Genomic DNA, 22,783 nt, shown 5'->3' with positions numbered 1-22,783 from the left:
CCCTCCTGGGAGCACCGCTGGGTCACCAGGCCATCGACACAGTCCTCAAGGACAAACTGAATGACCTGATGAGAATGGAGGAGAGAATAAGCAATCTTGATGCCCATGATGCTCTGTATCTCCTCACAAGGTGCCTTACTATTCCAAGACTCACTTACTTCCTGAGGTGTGCACCCTCTTTCGACAACCCAACACTCGACGAATATGATGCACACCTGAGGTCAACCCTTAAGAAGGCACTGAACCTGTCACTAGAGGATCAGCAATGGGATCAGGCAACCCTCCCAGTGCGACTGGGAGGTATAAGGGTGCGCAAAGCAACGCATGTTGCTTTACCTGCTTTTCTGTCTTCGTGCTTGGCTTCCAGTGCATTAGTCAAGAAGATTGTTCCCGAACGCTTGAGAGACGTGGTAGGAGCTCGAGACCCCAGGTTTACTGAAGCAGCGATTCGGTGGGACACCCTTACAGATTCCTCCAGTAGACCAGCTCCTCCCAAATAACACAAACAGTCCCACTGGGACAAACCGATCATGGAAAAAATCACCAACACAATGCTCTCCAATGCCTCAGGAAAGGACAAAGCTCGTCTCCTGGCAGTGAAGGCACCACACTCAGGAGATTTCCTGTTAGCTGTTCCCAATTCCTCCTTGGGCACTCGACTAGACCCACAGGCCATTCGGATTGGTGTTGCTCTTCGCCTAGCCGCCCCCATCCTCACCGAACATAGGTGTATTTGCGGCAGGGCGACAGCTGATCAATTCGGACTTCATGGTCTCGTGTGTCACACAGCAGAGGGGAAGTATGCCAGGCATGAGGAGGTCAATGACATCATAAAGAGAAGCCTCACCACAGCCCGTTGCCCAGCTCAACGGGAACCCCAAGTGCAGAGGTCTGACGGAAGTCAAAAGCGTCCTGATGGAGCCACTATGCTACCTTGGAAGGATGGAAAGCAGATTGCCTGGGACTACACATGTGCCGCCACATTGGCAGACACCTACTTGCCATACTCCGTAGTGGAAAGGGGTGGAGCTGCCAGCCACAGGGAGACCCAGAAGATCCGCAAATATGAAGACCTTCCCCCTTGCTATAACTTCATCCCAATAGGGTCGGAGACCCTTGGAGCATGGGGCAAGTGTGCTCTAAAGTTCCTAATAGAGCTGGGTGAAAAGCTCATCATAGAAACCAAGGACCACAGGGCGACCAGCTTCCTCTTTCAGAGACTCAGTGTTGCAATCCAGAGAGAAAATGCCTGCAGCATTCTGGGCACGCGGCCCACCGCCGGGGAGCTGCACGAAGTATTCGAGATGTAGCGCTGAGTCACCTATGTTGTTTTACTTTCTATCGTATTTTTTGTGAATGTTTTGTCAATGTATTTTGTCTTTAAATAAAATATACATAAAATATAGGGGGTGGTAGGAGAAAATTCTCAAACAGCTTCAGGAAGAACCTTGAGTTTTCCCTAAAGCAAGTTTATTCTTTTCTCTGAGGATGAGGGTCCCCAGGACAGTTGTAGAGGTGGTACCTCCCTATATTTTAAATATATATATATATATATATATATATATATATATATATATATATATATATATATATATATATATATATATATATATATATATATATATATATATATATATATATATATAATATATATATATATATATGTTGAAGAATTTTTTGTAGATTCTATCGAATATTTTGTAATACAAAATACTACAGATGGAAACATTGTGTATTCAGTAATATTTATTATCTGTGTTGTTTTTAACACTATATAAAAGAAACACGTGAGTCCCAATGTTTGGATAATAAGATGATGCTTGTCATTACACTGCATGATGGGGTCCTCTCTATGGCCTTTCTAAATCTAAACTTATTAAATTTAAATCCGTTACTTCGATTACTTTCTTGATTCGACATCCTCAGGTTAGGTAAAAGGACACAAGTGCATATAATGTGACATTTTATTGTGGCAACGTTTCGCTGTCCAGGAGGTTTATCAAGACTGTTCAATGCAGCCATTACCTGGAGTTTACCTGGAGAGAGTTCCGGGGGTCAACGCCCCCGCGGCCCGGTCTGTGACCAGGCCTCCTGGTGGATCAGAGCCTGATCAACCAGGCTGTTGCTGCTGGCTGCACGCAAACCAACGTACGAGCCACAGCCCGGCTGATCAGGAACTGACTTTAGGTGCTTGTCCAGTGCCAGCTTGAAGACTGCCAGGGATCTGTTGGTAATCCCTCTTATGTGTGCTGGGAGGCAGTTGAACAGTCTCGGGCCCCTGACACTTATTGCATGGTCTCTTAACGTGCTAGTGACACCCCTGCTTTTCATTGGGGGGATGGTGCATCGTCTGCCAAGTCTTTTGCTTTCGTAGTGAGTGATTTTCGTGTGCAAGTTCGGTACTAGTCCCTCTAGGATTTTCCAGGTGTATATAATCACGTATCTCTCCCTCCTGCGTTCCAGGGAATACAGGTTTAGGAACCTCAAGCGCTCCCAGTAATTGAGGTGTTTTATCTCCGTTATGCGCGCCGTGAAAGTTCTCTGTACATTTTCTAGGTCGGCAATTGCACCTGCCTTGAAAGGTGCTGTTAGTGTGCAGCAATATTCCAGCCTAGATAGAACAAGTGACCTGAAGAGTGTCATCATGGGCTTGGCCTCCCTAGTTTTGAAGGTTCTCATTATCCATCCTGTCATTTTTCTAGCAGATGCGATTGATACAATGTTATGGTCCTTGAAGGTGAGATCCTCCGACATGATCACTCCCAGGTCTTTGACGTTGGTGTTTCGCTCTATTTTGTGGCCAGAATTTGTTTTGTACTCTGATGAAGATTTAATTTCCCATAGTTACTCTGCAGGACAGAGATTATAACTGACAGTCTAAGTGAGGATCCCTCCAGTAATCTACCTGGAGGTTATTCCGGGGATCAACGCCCCCGCGGCCCGGTCCACGACCAGGCCTCCCGGTGGGTCAGGGCCTGATCAACCAGACTGTTACTGCTGGCCGCACGCAGTCCAACGTACTAACCACAGCCTGGCTGATCCGGCACTGACTTTAGGTATCTGTCCAGCTCTCTCTTGAAGGCAGCCAGGGATTTATTGGTAATCCCCCCTTTTTCTTGGTGAGAGGCTGTTGAACAGTCTTGGGCCCCGGACACTTAAGGTGTTTTCTCTTAGTGTACCAATAGCGCCCCTACTTTTAATTGGGGGTATTTTGCATCGCCTGCCCAGTCTTTTACTTTCATAGGGAGTGATTTCTGTGTGCAGATATGTAGAGATGCAAAATAATTTTTGGACTCACGTTTCTTATACTTCCTGGTATTAACCCAAGTGATCTGTTAGCCTTATTGAAGAATACAAGATAGAAGGAACACTACAGCAGGCCTACTGGCCCATGTAAGGCAGGTCCAAGTCTCCTACCGGCTTAAGTCAATGCCCTAACCTAGTTAGGCACTTTGTAGATAAATGGTTCAGATAACCGACACGTTGATAAATTAGACACATGTGCAACTCTTGGGTATCTTTATTGAATTATTTAGTTAGGCACTGTTGCCTGGGCCTTAGATTTCGGCTTACCATGACTCTAAAGTCTTTTTCACATTCTGTATAATCAAGCTCTACATCACCTACTTTTAGAATTATAAGTTATTATTATTTCCAAGTATTAGGATTTTACACTTGTCCATTTGTCAAGGACAAATGGACCAGGTCCAGGTGAACCCCAATGAAAATGAGAAAATTTACTTTTTCGGGAGTTATGTATGATAATTGTATTTAAATGTTATTGAAAATGGTATAAAATAACGACAAGCTGAAGATTAAGATACTGTGCAACAGTTGTGCTGGAGTGTCTGTGTGTAGGTAAGACATACGTGCAACAGTTAGGCAACTTTATTCCCAAACATTTCGCCAACACAGTAGTATTCTTCAGTCGAGTACAGAAAGTAGGCAGGAGCAGTAGAGATGTGAAGATGATGTAATCAGTCCATCACCTTGTCTGTTTCAGTCTATGGAACAGGACTCTTCTCCAGGCTGAGGGACTGACAACCTCAAATCTACGACTTCAAGGGTGATGGACTGATTACACCGTCTTCACATCTCTACTGCTCCTGCTTACTTTCTGTACTCGACTGAAGAAGTCTACTGTGTAGGCGAAACGTTTCGGAATAAAGTTGTCTAACTGTTGCCTATGTGTCTTACCTACCAACCTGTCGGTACTGTATACCCTTTTGATTCAGCATAATGGTATCTTGGTACAGAGGACATCTTCCATTCTTCATGTGGCCCGGTGGTCTGGTGGCTAAAGCTCCCGCTTCACACACGGAGGGCCCGGGTTCGATTCCCGGCGGGTGGAAATTCCGACACGTTTCCTTACACCCTATTGTCCTGTTCACCTAGCAGCAAATAGGTACCCGGGTGTTAGTCGACTGGTGTGGGTCGCATCCTGGGGGACAAGATTAAGGACCCCAATGGAAATAAGTTAGACAGTCCTCGATGACGCACTGACTTTCTTGGGTTATCCTGGGTGGCTAACCCTCCGGGGTTAAAAATCCGAACGAAATCTTATCTCTTATCTTATCTTATCTTCATCGCGTATCTACTAGTTACGAGTGAAAAGGGTTGGATTCCAGATGAACCTGGCTTCTGACTAGTGGATCTCGTCCCCAACAGCGTCTTCGATGACTCACGAAATCGTAATGACGCGATTGCAAACAAACCATATCACAGGTGGGGAAAGAACTCGCGATCAGAGTCATAAACCACCAGACCGACGCGCTAGCCACTGGCTACAACAAGAGTCGTCCAACTAGGTATATTTATATACCATAGGAGGGGACCTGAGCTAGAGCTAGTCACGGCCACGCTGGCGGGAGATTCGTCTGTAAAAACTTGCATTTGTGATCACAGTGGTGCCTATGCCAACCTCCTATGGTGTATAAATATACCTAGTAGGACGAATCTTATAGCCAGCTGGCCCAGTGGCTAGCGCGTCGGTCTAGAGTTTCGTGACTCTCTGATCGCGAGTTCTAGCCCCACCCGTGGTATGGTTTGTTAGCGACTTCGGTATCTTCCACCTCACCTTCGTTCTCATGGTACAGTTTCATATCGTTCCAGACCATGGAGCTGAAATCTTCTCCAGGCTGAGGGACTGACCACCTCAAATACTTCTCCAAGGTTGATGGACTGATTGCATCATCTTTATTTCATTACTACTGCTCCCTTTGCATTTGACTGAAGAAGCCTACTGTGTAGGCGAAACGTTTCATGAATAAAGATACCCAAGAGTTGCACATGTGTCTAATTTATCAACGTGTCGGTTCTCTGAACCATTCATTGCCCAATTGTTGCACTTGTATTTAAGGGCACCTGTGCCTAAATAAATTTACTTATCTGCCACTTTTCAAACCATGACAATAATTTGTCAAAATCTTCCTAAAGTTCAGTAGTATCTTCCTCAGAATCTTTTAATCGGAGAAGTTACTCATTTCACTTCTCATTCTTTCGTCAAGTTCGTTAATGCAAATTGTGAACAACAATGGACCTATAACTGATCCTTGTGGGACACCACTAGTGACTAGACCCCGTGACTTGTTTATTCCACTTTGCAGGCAAGCAGGTTCGATCCAAGAAAAAAGGAGGGTAGATCTATTTCCCTTGATCAAGATTCCTTTACCCGTTTACCGGCATCAAGGGTAAAGTTAGAGTAGTTACCATGTGAGGTGAGTATAAGTTTTCTATGACGGAGTTGCAGGGGTGGAAGGGAGTGCTTATGGCCGCCAGTGCTGTGTAAGATCGTGTGTGGGGAGGATGTCGCAGCGCGCGTCCACTGGATGTGCGCTCGACCCTCGAGGATGCATAAGTCTTGAATGCATCTTATTAGCTTTTAGTGCACCAATATCAGAGGAACAGGCCTGGGCCTTGTGCTACACGACCATTCAGTGTTTTTTCGCCATTAGAGACGAGGATAAGTCCAAAGCGACCCTTTCCACCAGCCTAAAGCATGTGATTTTGCACAAGGATGGATATGTTCACGAGGATACCTTCATGCCCAATGGCAACCAAGGTAGGCCTACTGTATGCCCTGCTAGGGCACATTGTTGTCGCCACTCAAATATTTCCCTTATGCTTTACCTCGCCACCAGAGTGAACCATATTGATCCCTCTCCCTCCAGTTGCTTACATGTGTTCCTCCAGTCATTCCCTCCTTCCACATTTATCATCCACCATAGTGGGTCCCTTGTGCATATTTAGTTGCGCTTCCTAGTCCACAATAAGAGGTTTTTTTTCCCGGAATGTCCAGTGCGGTGAAAACCCAGGCGCGTGTGGTTGTAACCCGAACGCGATACAACGTTTTTTGTCTGACCTTTGTCTGGATTTCTTCTTCCACTGTGGTTGTAAACACACTTTTAGTGCTGACTCTTGTCTGCAGTCTCCACATTGTTTGCATGGACACCCTGACAGGTACCCAAGACTGGTAAAATACTAGTCTCACGGCTTGTTTCAATGGAATTTCTCCGGTGAATCAAACTAACGTTATGACACAACGTTGCTTTGCTAACTGACTTACGCTATAAAATCAACCTTTTTTTTTTTTACGTGTAGCTTTATAGATACAGTATATTTGAATAGCGCCTTGGTGTCGTATTTTTGTTAAATGTTGAATGAATTGTTGATGTATTCACTTATAAACACACACTGCATATGCAGTTTATATTAGCCACGTATTTTAGGAGCTGAAACATGGTTAATGTTCGTGTTTATGTGAATTAAAATTCTATATTAATCCAAGTTCAGTCAGTAGGCCTTAAACTTGGCATAAATAATGAGCAACATATGTTGTAAGATCGTCCGGTAGTTCACGTTTACGTGGCTCACCTCTGGATTTTTTGTTTTGTTTTTAACAATCTCTTGAGTGTTATGTTTATCTTATTTTGGGGGGAAGAGATTGTATTAGGTAATTATAACCCACCTTCCCTGCTATTGAAGTTGCTGGGCTGGGGAGGTATCGATTTTGGGAACTAAAGTGGAAATCAGTTGTGCTATTTGACCTTGTTGCGTCATTCTGTGTTAATTTTTAAGAACGTAAGAAAGGAACAGTGCAGCAAGCCTACTGGCCCATGAGAGGCAGGTCCAAGTCTCCTACCGGCTTAAACCAATGACCCAACCTAGTCAGGTCAGGTCACATTCACTCAAGGAAGGAACACGGCATCAGATCTAGTAGCACAAGCTAGTCAGGTTCAACTCACACCCACTCGTGTACCTATCTATCCTGTTTTTAAAACTACGCTCATAATCTTACTACTGTATGTCCGTAATAATGAAAGTAATATTGTATATTGTATATTGTATATAATGTTGTATATTGTAGAAACTTAAAATATGGGTTTGGAAAAAAATATTAATATATCTTGCACTAATTAATTCGATCCGAATTAGGTGTATTAACGTTAAAAACCTTCAGTGAGGCAGCATTAAGTCATTGTCCCGTGATGGGAGGTTTCCCTGATGCCGGGAGGGCTCTTGATCCAAGGAACTGGACCTGCCTTCCCTTATTTGCATCGAATATGTTTGCCTCATTCCCCCCATCCCACCAGACGTATGAACTTTGCAGGTTTAGTTCTCCACCATAAATGTAATAATGTTTCTGTATGGGCCAACAAGCCTGTTCCTCTTTTCTTATGTTATCAGCCTCATTATTCTTGTTATTTAAGTATTGCATTGTGTAGGTGGTTCTGTGTATTTTCCACAGGCGAGTCTTTTTTTCCCAGATGGAATGTCATTGTAATGATATATGCCAAGACCAGCATTATAATTAGTAATAATTTCATTGTACTGATATATGCCTTAGCTCCACATATAGTTAGTGATAATCTCTGTTAATCGTGCTCGCTTGCTGGTAATATCACGTAACAAAAGAGCTTTGGCGCCCATAAATACAACGGTGTATAAAATAATTGAAATGCCGGTAGTGGTAAGTTGCTATGTCATCCCTGGTAGCCACCCTCCACATGACCCGTTGTTGACCACCTGCACTCTCACAACCACTATTATAATGTACCAACCACTATTATGATGTACCAACCACTATTATGATGTACCAACCACTATTATGATGTACCAACCACTATTATGATGTACCAACCACTATTATGATGTACCAACCACTATTATGATGTACCAACCACTATTATGATATACTTCACATAATCCTAAGTAAGCCTGGTAAAAAAACAGATAAGCAAACAACATAATGGATTGGTTAAGTTACATTACGTCAACTGTTGCGTTTTTCCCCTTCCACACGACCTTTGGTTTATTTTCCTTTACAGAGTGAAATGTGCGTACTTTTAACGTAGTTGGTTTAATACAATAAGTTAGCCTGGCGACATGTGCAGTAGTTTTTTATCTTGACCAGTGGATCTCCTTAGTATTAATATATTCCTCCCAGGAGTCATTTCAGTAATGATATGCAGATCCTTTTAACCCACTAGTTGGCGTTCCTCAACTGCTTTATCTACTTTCTTGAAACCACATACACACACCTTACTCCATTTCGTTCCTCTTCCATTCCTTTTTCCCTCCCTACTCCCCTTTCCCCTCCCCACCCCTTTCCCCCTCCCCACCCCTTTCCCCCTCCTCACTTTCCTCTCCCCACTCATCTTGCGCCTCTGGGATGCTGCCATGCTCACCGGTGAGAGCATTCCATTCAATTGCAAAGTCCTGGGTTCGATACCCTTGTAGGGAGAAACATACCTGGAGTATACCCGGAGGGTATACTCATACCCGAAGGGTGTTCTGGGGTTAACGCCCCCGCGGCCCGGTTCGTTGCCAGGTCTCGCGGTGGATCAGGGCTTGATCAACCAGGCTGTTACTGCTGGCCACACGCAAACCGACGTGCGAACCACAGCCCGTCTAGTTAGGTACTGACTTTAAGTGCCTGTCCGGCTTCCTCTTGCAGACAGCCAGGGGTCTGTTCGTAATCCCCTTTATGTATGATGGGAGGCAGTAGAACAGTCTTGGACCTCTGACACTTACTGCGTTGTCTCTTAGCGTATTCATGGCGCCCCGATTTTCATTGAGGGGATGCTGCATCGCCTGCCGGAGTGATTTCCTTGTGCAGATTTCGGACTAACCCCTCTAAAAAAAATTTCCAAGTGTATATTATGAATCTTTCTCGCCTGCGTTTCAAGGAGTACAGGTCAAGGGACTTAAAACCGTTCCAAGTAATTTAGGTTCTTTATTGTACATATACGTGCAGTGAAAGTCTGTATATTCTCCAGGTCTGCCATTTCGCCTGCCTTGAAAGCGGCCGTTAGTTTACAGCAGTATTCCAGAATAGGGAGAACAAGCGATTTAAAGAGAATCATCATTGCCTTGGCATCCCTAGTTTTGAAGGTTTCCATCATCCATCCTATCATATTCGTAGCAGATGTGATAGAAACATTGTTGTGGTCCTTGAAAGTAAGATTCTCTGACATTATCACTCCCAGGTCCTTCACATTATGGGCTAGTTTCCTTACATCTGCTATAGCAGGTATATAAGAACACACTAATTATTTTAGCGATTCAAGTTTTCTTGAGTGGTGGTGAACAGGTGACATGCAACATTAATGACTCCCTCGTTTAGTAGATAGGCTTTGAATCCCACTAACCAACCAACCCTTAAATAATAAAAAAAAGGCACAATACCGTGACTGGAACAATACACAAATAACCCGCACATAGAAGAGAGGAGCTTGTGTTAGCCTACTGTTGTGGGTCGCATCCGGGGAGAAGTGTCTTAGAAAATTCCAGTTCTGCTGGAATGTCATGTTGTGTACTAAAACACCGCCACTTCTGTGTGTAAGAGACTCCAGTACCTGGGTAAAACACCCCAGTCTTCTGTGAAGAGACTCCATTTAAGGTTAATTTATAAACTTTTCTCCATCTCCTGCCCCACACCTCTCTCCTGCAATCTCACCTCACTACCCAACCTCTCCCTCACCCACCTCGTTCATCCCACAATTTTCTTCAACCTCTCCCAACCCCTACCTGCCCCACATCTCCCTTGACCTTCTCCTACCCCTCCCATCTTTCTCCTTTTATTCCTCCTCTCCCCGTCTGCTACTTCCCCCCTTTTATTTCCCCGTTCCCATCATTTCCCTCCCCACTCCTACGCCCTGTTCCCCCCCCCTCCCATTTACTTCCTGTCCCATCTTCCAGGCACCAGTGGTAGCACTGTCTCATAAATAATAGGAGTCCTCAGGTTCAACTAATGTGACATTTTATTGTGGCAACGTTTCGCTCTCCAGGAGCTTTATCAAGCCATTACAAACAATACATGGACACACAGGGTATATATAGGCTCAGAGTGAGGTGCGATACTAGTGGTAGTAGTAGTAGTGACAAAAGTTGTAGTAGTAGTAATACAAAATGGTAGAGCAATTAATTCGTACACGAGTAAAAGGATATAAAAGCTATTACTTGGGTAACATAAAAATAGGTTGGACAAATATAGACTGGATAGAGGCAGGTTGTTTCAGTGTTCACTCTCTGTAATGTGCTTTGTGTAGTATAACAGGAGAGACTATGTGATGGCAGGGTTTACTGTTTTCAGGAGGATTCTTGCTAAGACTTCAGAGATGGTGAAGCTGCCGTTGTTTTGTTTAATTGTATTCGAAACAGCGATCAGTGCTGATTCTAGGCACTTGCGTCTGCGGAAATTAGTTTCTTTGATCACTAATTGGGCGTCCCTGAATTTCATGAGATGACTGGTGGAATTTCGGTGTTGTACACAAGCGTTGTTCAGGTTGTCGTTCCTACATGCGTAAATGTGTTCATTGAGGCGGGTGTCGAGGTTTCTTGCTGTTTCACCTACGAAAATCTTGTCACAGCCTCCACAGGGTATGTTAGGTAAGACACATGCAACAGTTAGGTATGTTAGGTAAGACACATATGCAACAGTTAGACAACTTTATTCCGAAACGTTTCGCCTACACAGTAGGCTTCTTCAGTCGAATACAGAAAGTAGGCAGGAACAGTAGAGATGTGAAGACGATGTAATCAGTCCATCACCCTTAAAGTCGTAGAATTTGAGGTTGTCAGTCCCTCGGCCTGGAGAAGTTCAGTTCCATAGTCAGGAACTATCTGAAGATCAAGCGACAGTGCGGAGACTTAAATACTGTCGGAAGGAGAGGTGCAGGGTAGTAGTAGTAGTAGTAGTAGTAGTAGTAGTAGTGAGAGTGAACATTGAAATGGTATAAAATACCGACAGATTGTCCATCACCCTTAAAGTTTAAACTTTAAGGGTGATGGACTGATTACATCGTCTTCAAGTATCTTCTGCTTCTATCAACTTTTCTGTACTCGACTGAAGAAGCCTACTGTGTAGGCGAAACGTTTCGAAATAAAGATACCTAACTGTTGCATATGTGTCTTACCTAACAATCTGTCGGTATTTTATACCATTTCAATGTTCATTCTGTCAGACACTGCAACACAAGGGTATCTTGGTACAGACCATCAACTTCGACAACCTCTACTTGTGAGAACGGCTGGGTTTGAGAGGGACCTGCCCTCCCAAAGCAACCTACGTCTCACCTCCTGGCACTATATAAGGCCCCATTCTGTCACTTCAACTTCATATTGTTTCAGACAACGGAACAATGCTCTTCTCCAGACTGAGGGACTGACCACCTCAAAACTTTAAGGGTGATGGACTGATTACATCGTCTTAAGTATCTTCTGCTTCTATCAACTTTTCTGTACTCGACTGAAGAAGCCTACTGTGTAGGCGAAACGTTTCGAAATAAAGATACCTAACTGTTGCATATGTGTCTTACCTAACAGTAGTAGTGAGAGGCCACTGAGAGGTCATGTCCCTCTCAGATCCAACACTTCTCACCTGTCGGTATTGTATACCATTTTGATGTTCAACAGTTAGGTATCTTTATTTCGAAACGTTTCGCCTACACGGTAGGCTTCTTCAGTCGAGCACAGAGAAGTTGATAGAAGCAGAAGAGACTTGAAGACGATGTAATCAGTCCATCACCCTTAAAGTTTTGAGGTGGTCAGTCCCTCAGTCTGGAGAAGAGTATTGTTCCATTGTCTGAAACAATATGGAGTTGAAGTGATATGATGGAGCCTTATATAGCGCCAGGAGGTGAGACGTAGGTCACTAGTAGAAGTAAGAACGTAGACGTTGAGAGGTCAGGTCCTTCTAAAATCCAGCCATTCTCACAAGTAGAGGTTGTCGAAGTTGATTTAAAAGTCTGTACCAAGATACCCCTTGTGTTGCAGTGTCTGACAGAGTGAACAATAAAATGGTATAAAATACCGACAGGTTGTTAGGTAAGACACATATGCAACAGTTAGGTATCTTTATTTCGAAACGTTTCGCCTACACAGTAGGCTTCTTCAGTCGAGTACAGAGAAGTTGATAGAAGCAGAAGAGACTTGAAGACGATGTAATCAGTCCATCACCCTGACCTCTCAACGTCTACGTTCTTACTTCTACTAGTGACCTACGTCTCACCTCCTGGCGCTATATAAGGCTCCATCATATCACTTCAACTCCATATTGTTTCAGACAATGGAACAATACTCTTCTCCAGACTGAGGGACTGACCACCTCAAACCTTTAAGGGTGATGGACTGATTACATCGTCTTCAAGTCTCTTCTGCTTCTATCAACTTCTCTGTACTCGACTGAAGAAGCCTACTGTGTAGGCGAAACGTTTCGAAATAAAGATACCTAACTGTTGCATATGTGTCTTGAACATTAAAATGGTATAAAATACCGACAGGTTGTTAGGTAAGACACATATGCAACAGTTAGGTATCTTTATTTCGAAACGTTTCGCCTACACAGTAGGCTTCTTCAGTCGAGTACAGAAAAGTTGATAGAAGCAGAAGATACTTGAATACGATGTAATCAGTCCATCACCCTTAAAGTTTTGAGGTGGTCGGTCCCTCAGTCTGGAGAAGAGCATTGTTCCATAGAATGAAACAATATTGTTTCATTCTTACTTAACATATGTGTCTTACCTAACAACCTGTCGGTATTTTATACCATTTTATTGTCCACAGGGTATAGTGTAAACTCCTGCGTTGACTGGTTCGTGGTGCTTTGATTTTGTTCTGGTTAGATCCTTTATTGTAGTGCTAGAAGCGATGGCGACTCTGGTGTTAGCTAGTATCGCACCTCACTCTGAGCCTATATATACCCTCTGTGTCCATGTATTGTTTGTAATGGCTTGATAAAGCTCCTGGAGAGCGAAACGTTGCCACAATAAAATGTCACATTAGTTGCACTTGTGTCCTTTTACTTTACATATTGTCGGTAATTCTACCAACTTTATTACAGTCCTCAGGTTGTTCTTCAACTTTATATATCCTTGGTGAGGCCTCATTTGGATTATGCTGCACAGTTTTGGTCACCGTATCACAAAATGGATATAAATGCACTGGGAAACGTACAAAGGAAAATGACAAAGCTGATCCCATGTATCATAAAGACGTAGAATTAGAGGGGATAGGATTTAAGGTGTATAAATGGAAAACCGGAATAAATAAAGGGGGATGTAAATAACATGCTAAAAATATCTAGCCAAGACAGGACTTACAGCAATGGTTTTAAGTTGGAAAAATTCAGATTTAGGAAGGATATAGGAAAGCACTGGTTGGTAAGAGTTGTGGATGAGTGGAACAAACTCCTGAGTACCGTCATAGAAGCTAAAACGTTGTGTAGTTTTAAAAATAGGTTAGATAAACACATGAGTGGGTGTGAGGTGGACCTGACTAGCCTGTTACTAGGTTCGATGCCGTGCTTCTTCCTTAAGTGAATGTGACCTGACCTGACTAGGTTGGGTCATTGGCTTAAGCCGGTAGGAGACTTGGACCTGCCTCGCATGGGCCAGTAGGCCTGCTGCAGTGTTCTTTCTTATGTTATTATACCTGTTCTTAGAGCTATGTATGAATTGTCTCCATCACTTTGCTATTTAGGTCGTTCTGCTTCCTGACCACTCTAAGGCTAAAGAAGTATTTCCTAACATCTGTGTGACTCGTCTGTGTTATTCTGTGCTGTGACCTCGTGCATCTGAAACCCTTCTCTCAGGCTCCTTGTCCATCTTGTCAGTTTATAAACCGTATGGCAGGAGAGGTGCAGCAGTCATAGGTCGTGTCACATTTGTTCAATGTGGAAGTAGGTTGTGCCCAAGAATTAGGCAAGCGAAGAATTCCTAAGTATTAACCATTCATCTACAAATCTGTCAGACACTGCAACTTCTTGGGATCTTAATACTTAGGAATTCTTCGCTTGCCTAATTCTTGGGCACGACCTACTTCCACATTGAACAAATGTGACACGACCTATGACTGCTGCACCTCTCCTGCCATACGGTTTATAAGCTGCTTCTCCGCTGATATGCCGTATTCTATTCAAGATTGATGGACTGAACACATCGACTCAAGGTTGAGGGACTGATTACCTCATTCTCCTCCTGTTCTTCAAGTTTCTCCTTCATATGGACTGATGAAGCCACTGTGTGGCGAAACGTTTCCTCAATAAAGATACCCAAGAGTTGCATATGTGTCTAATTTATCAACATGTCGGTTCTCTGAACCATTCATCTACAAATTTGTCAGTTCCTTTGAGTGTTTTGTACGTTACCTGGAGGTTACCTGGAGGTTATTCCGGGGATCAACGCCCCCGCGGCCCGGTCCATGACCAGGCCTCCCGATGGATCAGGGCCTGATCAACTAGGCTGTTACTGCTGGCCGCACGTAGTCCGACGTACGAGCCACAGCCCGGCTGATCCGGCACTGACTTTAGGTATCTGTCCAGCTCTCTCTTGAAGGCAGCCAGGGGTTTATTGGCAATTCCCCTAATGCTTGATGGGAGGCTGTTGAACAGTCTTGGGCCCCGGACACTTATGGTGTTTTCTCTTAGTGTACCAATGGCGCCCCTACTTTTTATTGGCGGCATTTTGCATCGCCTGCCCAGTCTTTTACTTTCGTAGGGAGTGATTTCTGTGTGCAGATTTGGGACCATTCCTTCCAAGATTTTCCAAGTGTAGATTATGATATATCTCTCCCTCCTGCGTTCCAACGAGTACAAGTCAAGTGCTTCCAAGCGTTCCCAGTAGTTAAGGTGCTTGACAGAACTTATACGTTGTAATTATGTCACTTCTATTCCAACTGTCCTCTAGTGTCGTTAGGTTTAGCTCCTCTAGCTCTTCTCATAGGTCATACCTCTCAGCTCTGGAACTAATTTCGTTGCAAACCTTTGCACTTTCTCCAGGTTCTTTATATGCTTAACCAGATGTGGGTTTCATACTGGCGCTCCATACTCTAACATGGGCCTTACATATGCTGTGTTTAAGGTCGTAAATTCCTCCTTGATGACGTTTCTGAAAGCTGTCCTTAAATTTGCTAGTCTCGCTGTTACTGCAGTAGTTATTCAGTTTGTGTGCCTCTAGCGAGGTCCTTTTTCAGGGAGGTTTTGCAGCCTTTGTCCCCCGAGCCTGTACACTGTTTCTGTACGTCTTTGCCCTTCTCCGATTTTCAAAGCTTCTGATTCCTCCAAAAATACCTCCCTGAATCTTTTGTTTAGCTCCTCACAGAGTTCCTGGTCATTCCTAGTGAGTTCACCTCCCCCCCCTCCCTTCTTTAGCTTCATTACCTTGTCCCTTACAGTTGTCTTCGGTCTGATGTGGCTGTACATCAGCTTCGGCTCAGATTTGGCTTTTGATGCTCTCACTCAAATTACTGTTTGGCCTCTCTTAACCACGCATGTTCATTTCTGACTCTTCCTTCCCTGTTCTCTGGCATTCTTTGCTTCCTATGTCTTCCATGCTCTTGCATTTTAGCTTTTGTTTCCTGCACCTTTGGGTGAATTATGTGCTCGTTCTGTTCTTGCTTTTGCCTCTTCCGCTTCTGGGTACAAATTTCTCCTCTGATTATTGGCATTTTCCACCAACATACTCCATTTCATTTCTGTCTTTCCCTCTAGGTCCGTTTCCCATGACACACTGCTTAGGAATTGCCTCATACCATCAATCTCCTCTTTTGAAATTTAGTTTGTCCCCTCCTTAATACTCTGTTCCTTACCACGTTCACGGCCACAGGTAATCGAACCTTAGCACTGCATGATCACTAGCACCAAGGGGCCTCGCTGGTTCGTTACCTCCTCTTTCAATTTTACATACTTTAGTTGTGTCACCGACGTGTTAACACGTGACGTTTTCCTTCACCTCTAACAGCTAAGCTCTCCATGTTTGTACTTCTCCATGTAGGCAGTATTTCCCTGTGGTTGAAGTTTCCCATCATCAGTAGTTTTGCACTCCCCACGTGGGTTCTTCACGCTACCTCTGCTAATGTAATCGACATTGCCCTGAAATTGTCCTCATATTCCTGTCTTGGTCTGCTGTTGAGTGGTGCGTTGTACATCACTGCTATTATCACCTTGGGTCCATAGTTCTGAATATCCCTGTTATGTATTCATTCGACCCCCTCTCCATTCCGTTTGTCTAAAAAATCCACAGGTTCCTGATCAGGTGTGCTGCTCTTCCACTTGCTTTGTCCTTTCTCATTGTTTGATATCCTGGGAAAACCACATCTGTAATCACCTCTGTGAGCTTAGTCTCTTATTGCTACAATTTCTGGGGTTGCCTTCAATATTCACTCTTTCCATTCTTCACTCGTATTTGTTATCCCATTTGCACTAGTATATCACTTTCAATTTACTATCTGTTACTATGTTTATGTTTTGTGGCGCTGTTCTGGTTCTTGTCCATATGTCAGGGAGGAGTGGATGGAGGTTGGGGTGAGGATAAGGGCTGGTTGTGGGGGGAATCTTGCACTGGAAGGGGGGGACTGTGAGGGTGGATGGGGAATAAGGGAAGTGGGGACTTGTAGAAAAAAGCCTGTAGTGGTTGGGGTTTGGAGGGGTGTGGGTGAGGGAGGATGGGAGTTGAGTATGGATTGTTTTTTGTTATTGTGTTTGAGTGAGGTGGAGGTTGGGGTTTGAGAGACTGTGTGTGTGTGAATTTAGTGTTTTCCCTGAGCCAGAGGTTCCACCTGGTGGGGCTGAGTGTAGTGGCTCCCTGGAGATGCAGCTTCTGCACCTGTCACTATTCACTGGTTCTTTTATCTGTCTGTGACTTTCATATTGTCTGCTTTGTTGCTCCCCCTCCTGTCATGTTCTCTCCTGGTCGAAGTGCAGACGATATCTGTCGGTCCCCCTCAGCAGTGTTTTCTTACTGTGTGTACTTCCACATATGTAGTTGCAAGGGTCGAATCATAGCTCCTGGCTACGCTTCTTTGCTGGTCGCTACTACTGTGTGTGTGTACTTGCCACTCTTCAGATTAACTCCCTGTTAGCCTCGTGCATGCTCAGAATTTTAAATTTTATTTATGCATTTTATTTGCTCATTTTACTTATTTTTTCATATTCCCGGGTCAGCTTTATTGAGCATCCTTCTGGTTGGTCTTATTAGACCTGCTATTTTATTGAAGAAAAGTTGCCTTCGTCTTTATTTAATTATTTGGTTTTATTATATTGCTGAATCTTGCAGTATGTGTGTGTGGCCGTGACCATCACTTGGTGACCATCACTTGGTGACCATCACTTGGTGACCATCACTTGGTGACCATCACTTGGTGACCATCACTTGGTGACCATCACTTGGTGACCATCACTTGGTGACCATCACTTGGTGACCATCACTTGGTGACCATCACTTGGTGACCATCACTTGGTGACCATCACTTGGTGACCATCACTTGGTGACCATCACTTGGTGACCATCACTTGGTGACCATCACTTGATGTCCATCACTTGACCTTAGTTAATGTTTCAGAGATAACTTTGTTTGCCTGTTCTTCTGTCCTCTTGTATGACGCCTGTCTGCCAGAGTTCTGTGTATTTCGAGATTGTATTTACTTTCACGTATTTCGAAACGTTCTGCGTATTTTGGGATTGTATTAAACTAAAGCAATGTGAGGTATGTTAATAAGACAGTATGTTGTGTATGACATGAATGAATGGATGACGTCCCTGGTGGTGGCCGAAACGCCTTCTCAATAGAATGTAACAAACCGCACATTATGTCTTATTGACCTACACGTCGAACCTGTTCTTAAAGCTACCTGTGAAATGGGTATGTGGGCCGGCACGCCGCCAACAGTAACAGCCTGGTTGATTACCCAATCAGCAGAGGCGCCAGGCCGCTGTAGTAGGAAAATTCTCCAAACATGACACAGGTAAATGACAGGTATTGTATTAATGCTCCGTTTATAACTTGTTTTCAAATTCCTTCTTTTTAACACACCTGCCGTCTGCCACCGAGGTAGAATAACCCACAAGAGGAAACACAGTCACCTACTTGACTATAGGATGTGAAGAGGATCTGGGAGTTGCGTAATGCGAAGTCAAAGACAGCATCGCCTGAGCATGCGTAACACTGTTAACAGATTACTCTGATTTTTATCTGTAAATATAAGCTATCGGAGTCCCGATGATATGCTACGGTTTTATACATCGTTAGCAGGCCTCACTAAGCTTATGTAGCTCAGTTCTGGTCTCCATACTACATAATGTAAATGCATTGGAGAACATACAAAGGATAACAACCCACTGTTTAGGGAATTTTTCTGACGAGGATTGTCCCGAAGCTTCAGTCTCTTGTACCGAAACACACAATGATCGGAGACATGATTGAAGTGCACAGGTGGAAGGTAGGCATAAATAACGGAGTTATAAATAGATTACTGAAGATATCCAACCAAGACAGAACTAGAAATAATGTATTCAAGTTTGAAAAGTTTAGATTTAGAAAGGATGTAGGAACGTACTGATTCGGCAGTAGAGTCGTCGATGAGTGGAACAATCTGCCAGTTAAGGTCTTAGAAGCTTAAAAGTAGATTAGACACACGGAAAGGGATGGACTTTAATGGAACTTGCTCAACATGGATAACTTAGTAGGGTTATCAAGGCTCAGCCCTTGTGTAGCCTTGATAATGGGTTGGGCTCATGTTTCAATTAGGTGGTTTGTTATTTTTTGACAAGGACCTGCCTGATATGTATCATTACAATAATGATACACAATACCGACAACATGATGAATTAGACACATGCACAACACCTGCGTGAACATAACTGAGGACGTTTCGCCAACCAGCGACGTCATCAATTTAATGCAGAGGTATTTTAAAGATGTGGAAACTGGAGACAGTAAACGACGCAGTAATCAGTCCCTCAGCTTGGCAGACTTGTACACACAAGACAGTGAAAGATGAGCTAATCAGTCAGCCTGGAATCCGGTGCTCTCACCTTGGTCTTGCTAAATCAAGACTCAGGTAATGAACACTAAATTTCAGCGTGAGGGACTGATTGCCTAATGTTCTACTGTTTTAAGTTTCAATATTTTCAAAATACCTCTATAATGAATTGATAAAGCCACAGATTGGTGAAACGTCTTCAGATAAACATACCCGGGTGTTCAGCATTTGTCTAATTCCCTGCCTAAACTAGGCCAGTAGACCTGTTGCATTATTGTTCTTCTCATTCATTGAATACCTGAATTCGAAATACTGGCAAAAAAAAAAAAAGTTGGTAGAATTACCGACAATATGTAAAGTAAAAGGACACAAGTGCAACTAATGTGACATTTTATTGTGGCAACGTTTCGCTCTCCAGGAGCTTTATCAAGCCGTAACGGCTTGATAAACGGCTTAGTTGCACTTGTGTCCTTTTACTTTACAAAAAAAATGAACTATATGCAAAGTAGGTTTTTTTAACAACGTTTCGCTCGCTCGTAGCTTTATGAAACAAGCTTGATACAGTTCTACTCTCACAGAAGCAGTCTGTAAGTGATTTGTCCTGTACTTTGTGTCCTTTTTTTTTTACCTTTTTTTTTTTTTTTACCTTTTTTTTTGTGTAGCCGCACCGCTGAAATTAGAGTTTACATATTCTGTGAAATAAGCAGTAATGTTGATTACTGGTGGTAGAAACACTTCAGCTTCGGTAAACACTATTGCTACATACTCGAAGATGGTGGTAAAGTGTGTTAAACGATTCCTTCTCAAGGTTGCTGGAAGTAATTGTGCTGTTTGTGAGCCTAGCGTGTGCTTTCGAAGCTGTTGCGTGAGCCTCAGGGCACTGCTTTGGAATAATGGTCGCGTCTGAAGCTTCGTTTTCTCTTTCCCCTTGACCGATTCCGTGTGTTCCATCCATTTTCCCGTGTGGTGGTTTGTCTGTTATTAGTTAGGGAACTCCTTGTCGGTTTAGCGCTTTCTTTGATTATAATAATAGGGAACATCGCCTACGCGACCTGGTCTCAGACCAGGACTCTTGATTTGGATAGGAAATTTTTACAGAATACCTGTGGGAAAGTAACTGAGATTAGTGTGTTTATTGGATGTAAGTGGAAGTTGTAAGATTTACCTATCATCTTATATGTTCGTGAAAGAGAGAGAGACCAGCAACGTGTCAGAGTGCAACACTTTTGACAATCTTCCATTTCACACTCGTATGACAGCAGGGTTATACTTTCATGTCAGCAGATGATTAGTATTTGATACATCAGGATGTAAAACAAAAAAGACACGTGTAGTGGGATTTTTATGGAGATAATTTTTACTCAGGGAGCTTTAATAATTCAATGGTCTGATACAGTCCCCTGAGAGAAACGTCTCAGTAAGTAGCCTAGTACTGCACCTGTCTTGTTTACATCCTTGTCAGTACCTGATACAATCTTTTACCGATACATTAGTAGGAACACTGTGGGACCTAGTACCAATCCCTGCGGTACTCCCTTATCTATACTCACCCTGTGGCACACTTCACCCTTTAACTGCTTCTCTTATACTAGTATTCCTTAAGACATTCTAGTACTAAGCCTCTTGTTAGCTCTCTGGGTTGTATGCATGACAATTTGGAGTGTCCAGTCTCTCTCTCTCTCTCTCTCTCTCTCTCTCTCTCTCTCTCTCTCTCTCTCTCTCTCTCTCTCTCTCTCTCTCTCTCTCTCTCTCTCTCTCTCGCTCTCTCTCTCTCTCTCTCTCTCTCTCTCTCTCTCTCTCTCTCTCTCTCTCTCTCTCTCTCTCTCTCTCTCTCTCTCTCTCTCTCTCTCTCTCTCATTTTAAACCAGAAAAAATATACGTTGTGTTTTATATTATAATTTGTGCATCTTATTTCACACTGTGTCCCTCGAACTAAATGCTTTCTTGCTAATGCTGCCTCGCTTAAAATATGCATCCCCAGTTGATTTCAGTTAGGCTTTTTTTTTTTTTGTACAGTTGCCTCATCTGTTTATGTAGATTTTTATGATAGTCTTGTTTTTCTAGTTTCTTCCCTTATTTTTTTTTTGTCTGTTGCCCAGTTTTTTTTCTTTTCATTATTTAGTGTTTTAATGATTTTTTTTGGCATATAACGCGTCTCACTCGCTATTTGTAGATGTAGGTTCGAGCCTTCCCCACAGTTCTTGCCTAGTATGACCCATACGGGCTTAGCGTTCACATATAGTAATATATGCGCACTGGAACATTGTATTGGGCTCTTTTCACTCTTGGGAACTTCGTTAATTCATTGGCATAATGAAGGTCCCAGTGGGCGAAACATTGGATTGACCACACTGCCAGTGAGCGAAACTTTTCCTAATAAAATATTCTAGTGTTGTACTAATGTCTGTCATTACACTGATGGAACGAGTGTAGTCTTCAAGACGATACTGATCAAGTACCTCCACCAAGTGGCAGATCAACCAGACTGTGATGGGTATGTGGGCCAGCGGGCCCTCGGAAGCAACAGCCTGGGTAATCAGACCAAGCGTGGCTCCTAGCCAGGCTGCAGGAGTAGCAAAACTCTCGAAAAACGTCAAAGGTATGTGGATGTACTTATACAGGGTTGCTGTGACTGTTCCTGTATTTGTGTAGCGGCGCTTGCTTCTGCTTGGCCCTGAGTGAGCCGTTGGGGTGTGGCAGTTGGTGACACCAGAGTGCCGATTGAATATATTGATGGCACTGGTGATCATCGCTTCCCCCCAATCCATCCCCCGCGGGAAGGTCGTAGGTTAGCTTGTATTAATTAAAAGGACCTCCAGTTAGGAGGTGTGTTAATGTGGTGTATATGTCGGAAATGAACTGTGAGTGCCCTGTGGTAGACAACACAATCTATTAACAGAGCTAATTCGTAAAAAAAAAAAAAAACAGTGAATTAGTGTATGCTGTCTGGAGGTTTGTAAGAGTGGCCTATAGTAGGCCTAGTTACTGAAGTATGTCAGTATTCGTTCAGTGGTCTGGTAGAGACATTGATATATTCGTAGACTTTAACTCCTATGCTTTTTCTCTAACACCATTAGTATTAAGATTTAGTGGTCTTGCTAGACGGGCATCATTGCAGTTAAACAATTGCTCGCCAATTGTGTAATTACGAACCATCTAGGGTGTGTTAACCACCCGTGGCCACTGCTGCCTGTACACACACACATTGATCATCACATTACTGAGGCTAAGACAATTCACAACAAAACCACAAATTGGAGGTGAAATTAGACGACGTGTTGGTCCATCCTGGACCAGGATCAAGTTATGACTTAATAATGGTCCAGGATGGACCGAAATGTTCACTTTGTGGGTTGAGTGAAAACGCTCATGTAAGCCTCTAGGTATACGGATATTCAATATTATTTTTTAAGTCATTTATCAAGTTTTCCTTGTGTATGTGGCGCAAGTACTGAATGTTATTTTTGAGCATAGAGTACATATGTTAGCCTTGTACTGGTAGTGTAGATGTTAGCCTTGTACTGG

At 43.4% G+C, this 22,783-nt stretch overlaps 1 protein-coding gene across 3 annotated transcripts in view; it reads left to right on the top strand.

The window, feature by feature from the left end:
• The first annotated feature begins 5,779 nt into the window (after positions 1–5,779).
• spir (spire type actin nucleation factor) overlaps positions 5,780–22,783 on the top strand; it is a 481,192-nt gene continuing 464,188 nt past the window's right edge. For all 3 annotated transcript variants that reach the window (XM_070093645.1, XM_070093647.1, XM_070093646.1), the window contains exon 1: positions 5,780–6,061. In XM_070093645.1, the coding sequence (XP_069949746.1) occupies positions 5,806–6,061 (256 nt within the window). In that variant the 5' untranslated portion in view covers positions 5,780–5,805. The remainder of the gene's footprint in view (positions 6,062–22,783) is intronic.

Source organism: Cherax quadricarinatus, chromosome 43 (assembly GCF_038502225.1).
Source record: "Cherax quadricarinatus isolate ZL_2023a chromosome 43, ASM3850222v1, whole genome shotgun sequence".
Taxonomy (NCBI): domain Eukaryota; kingdom Metazoa; phylum Arthropoda; class Malacostraca; order Decapoda; family Parastacidae; genus Cherax; species Cherax quadricarinatus.
This window is presented reverse-complemented; position numbering and strand designations above follow the sequence as displayed.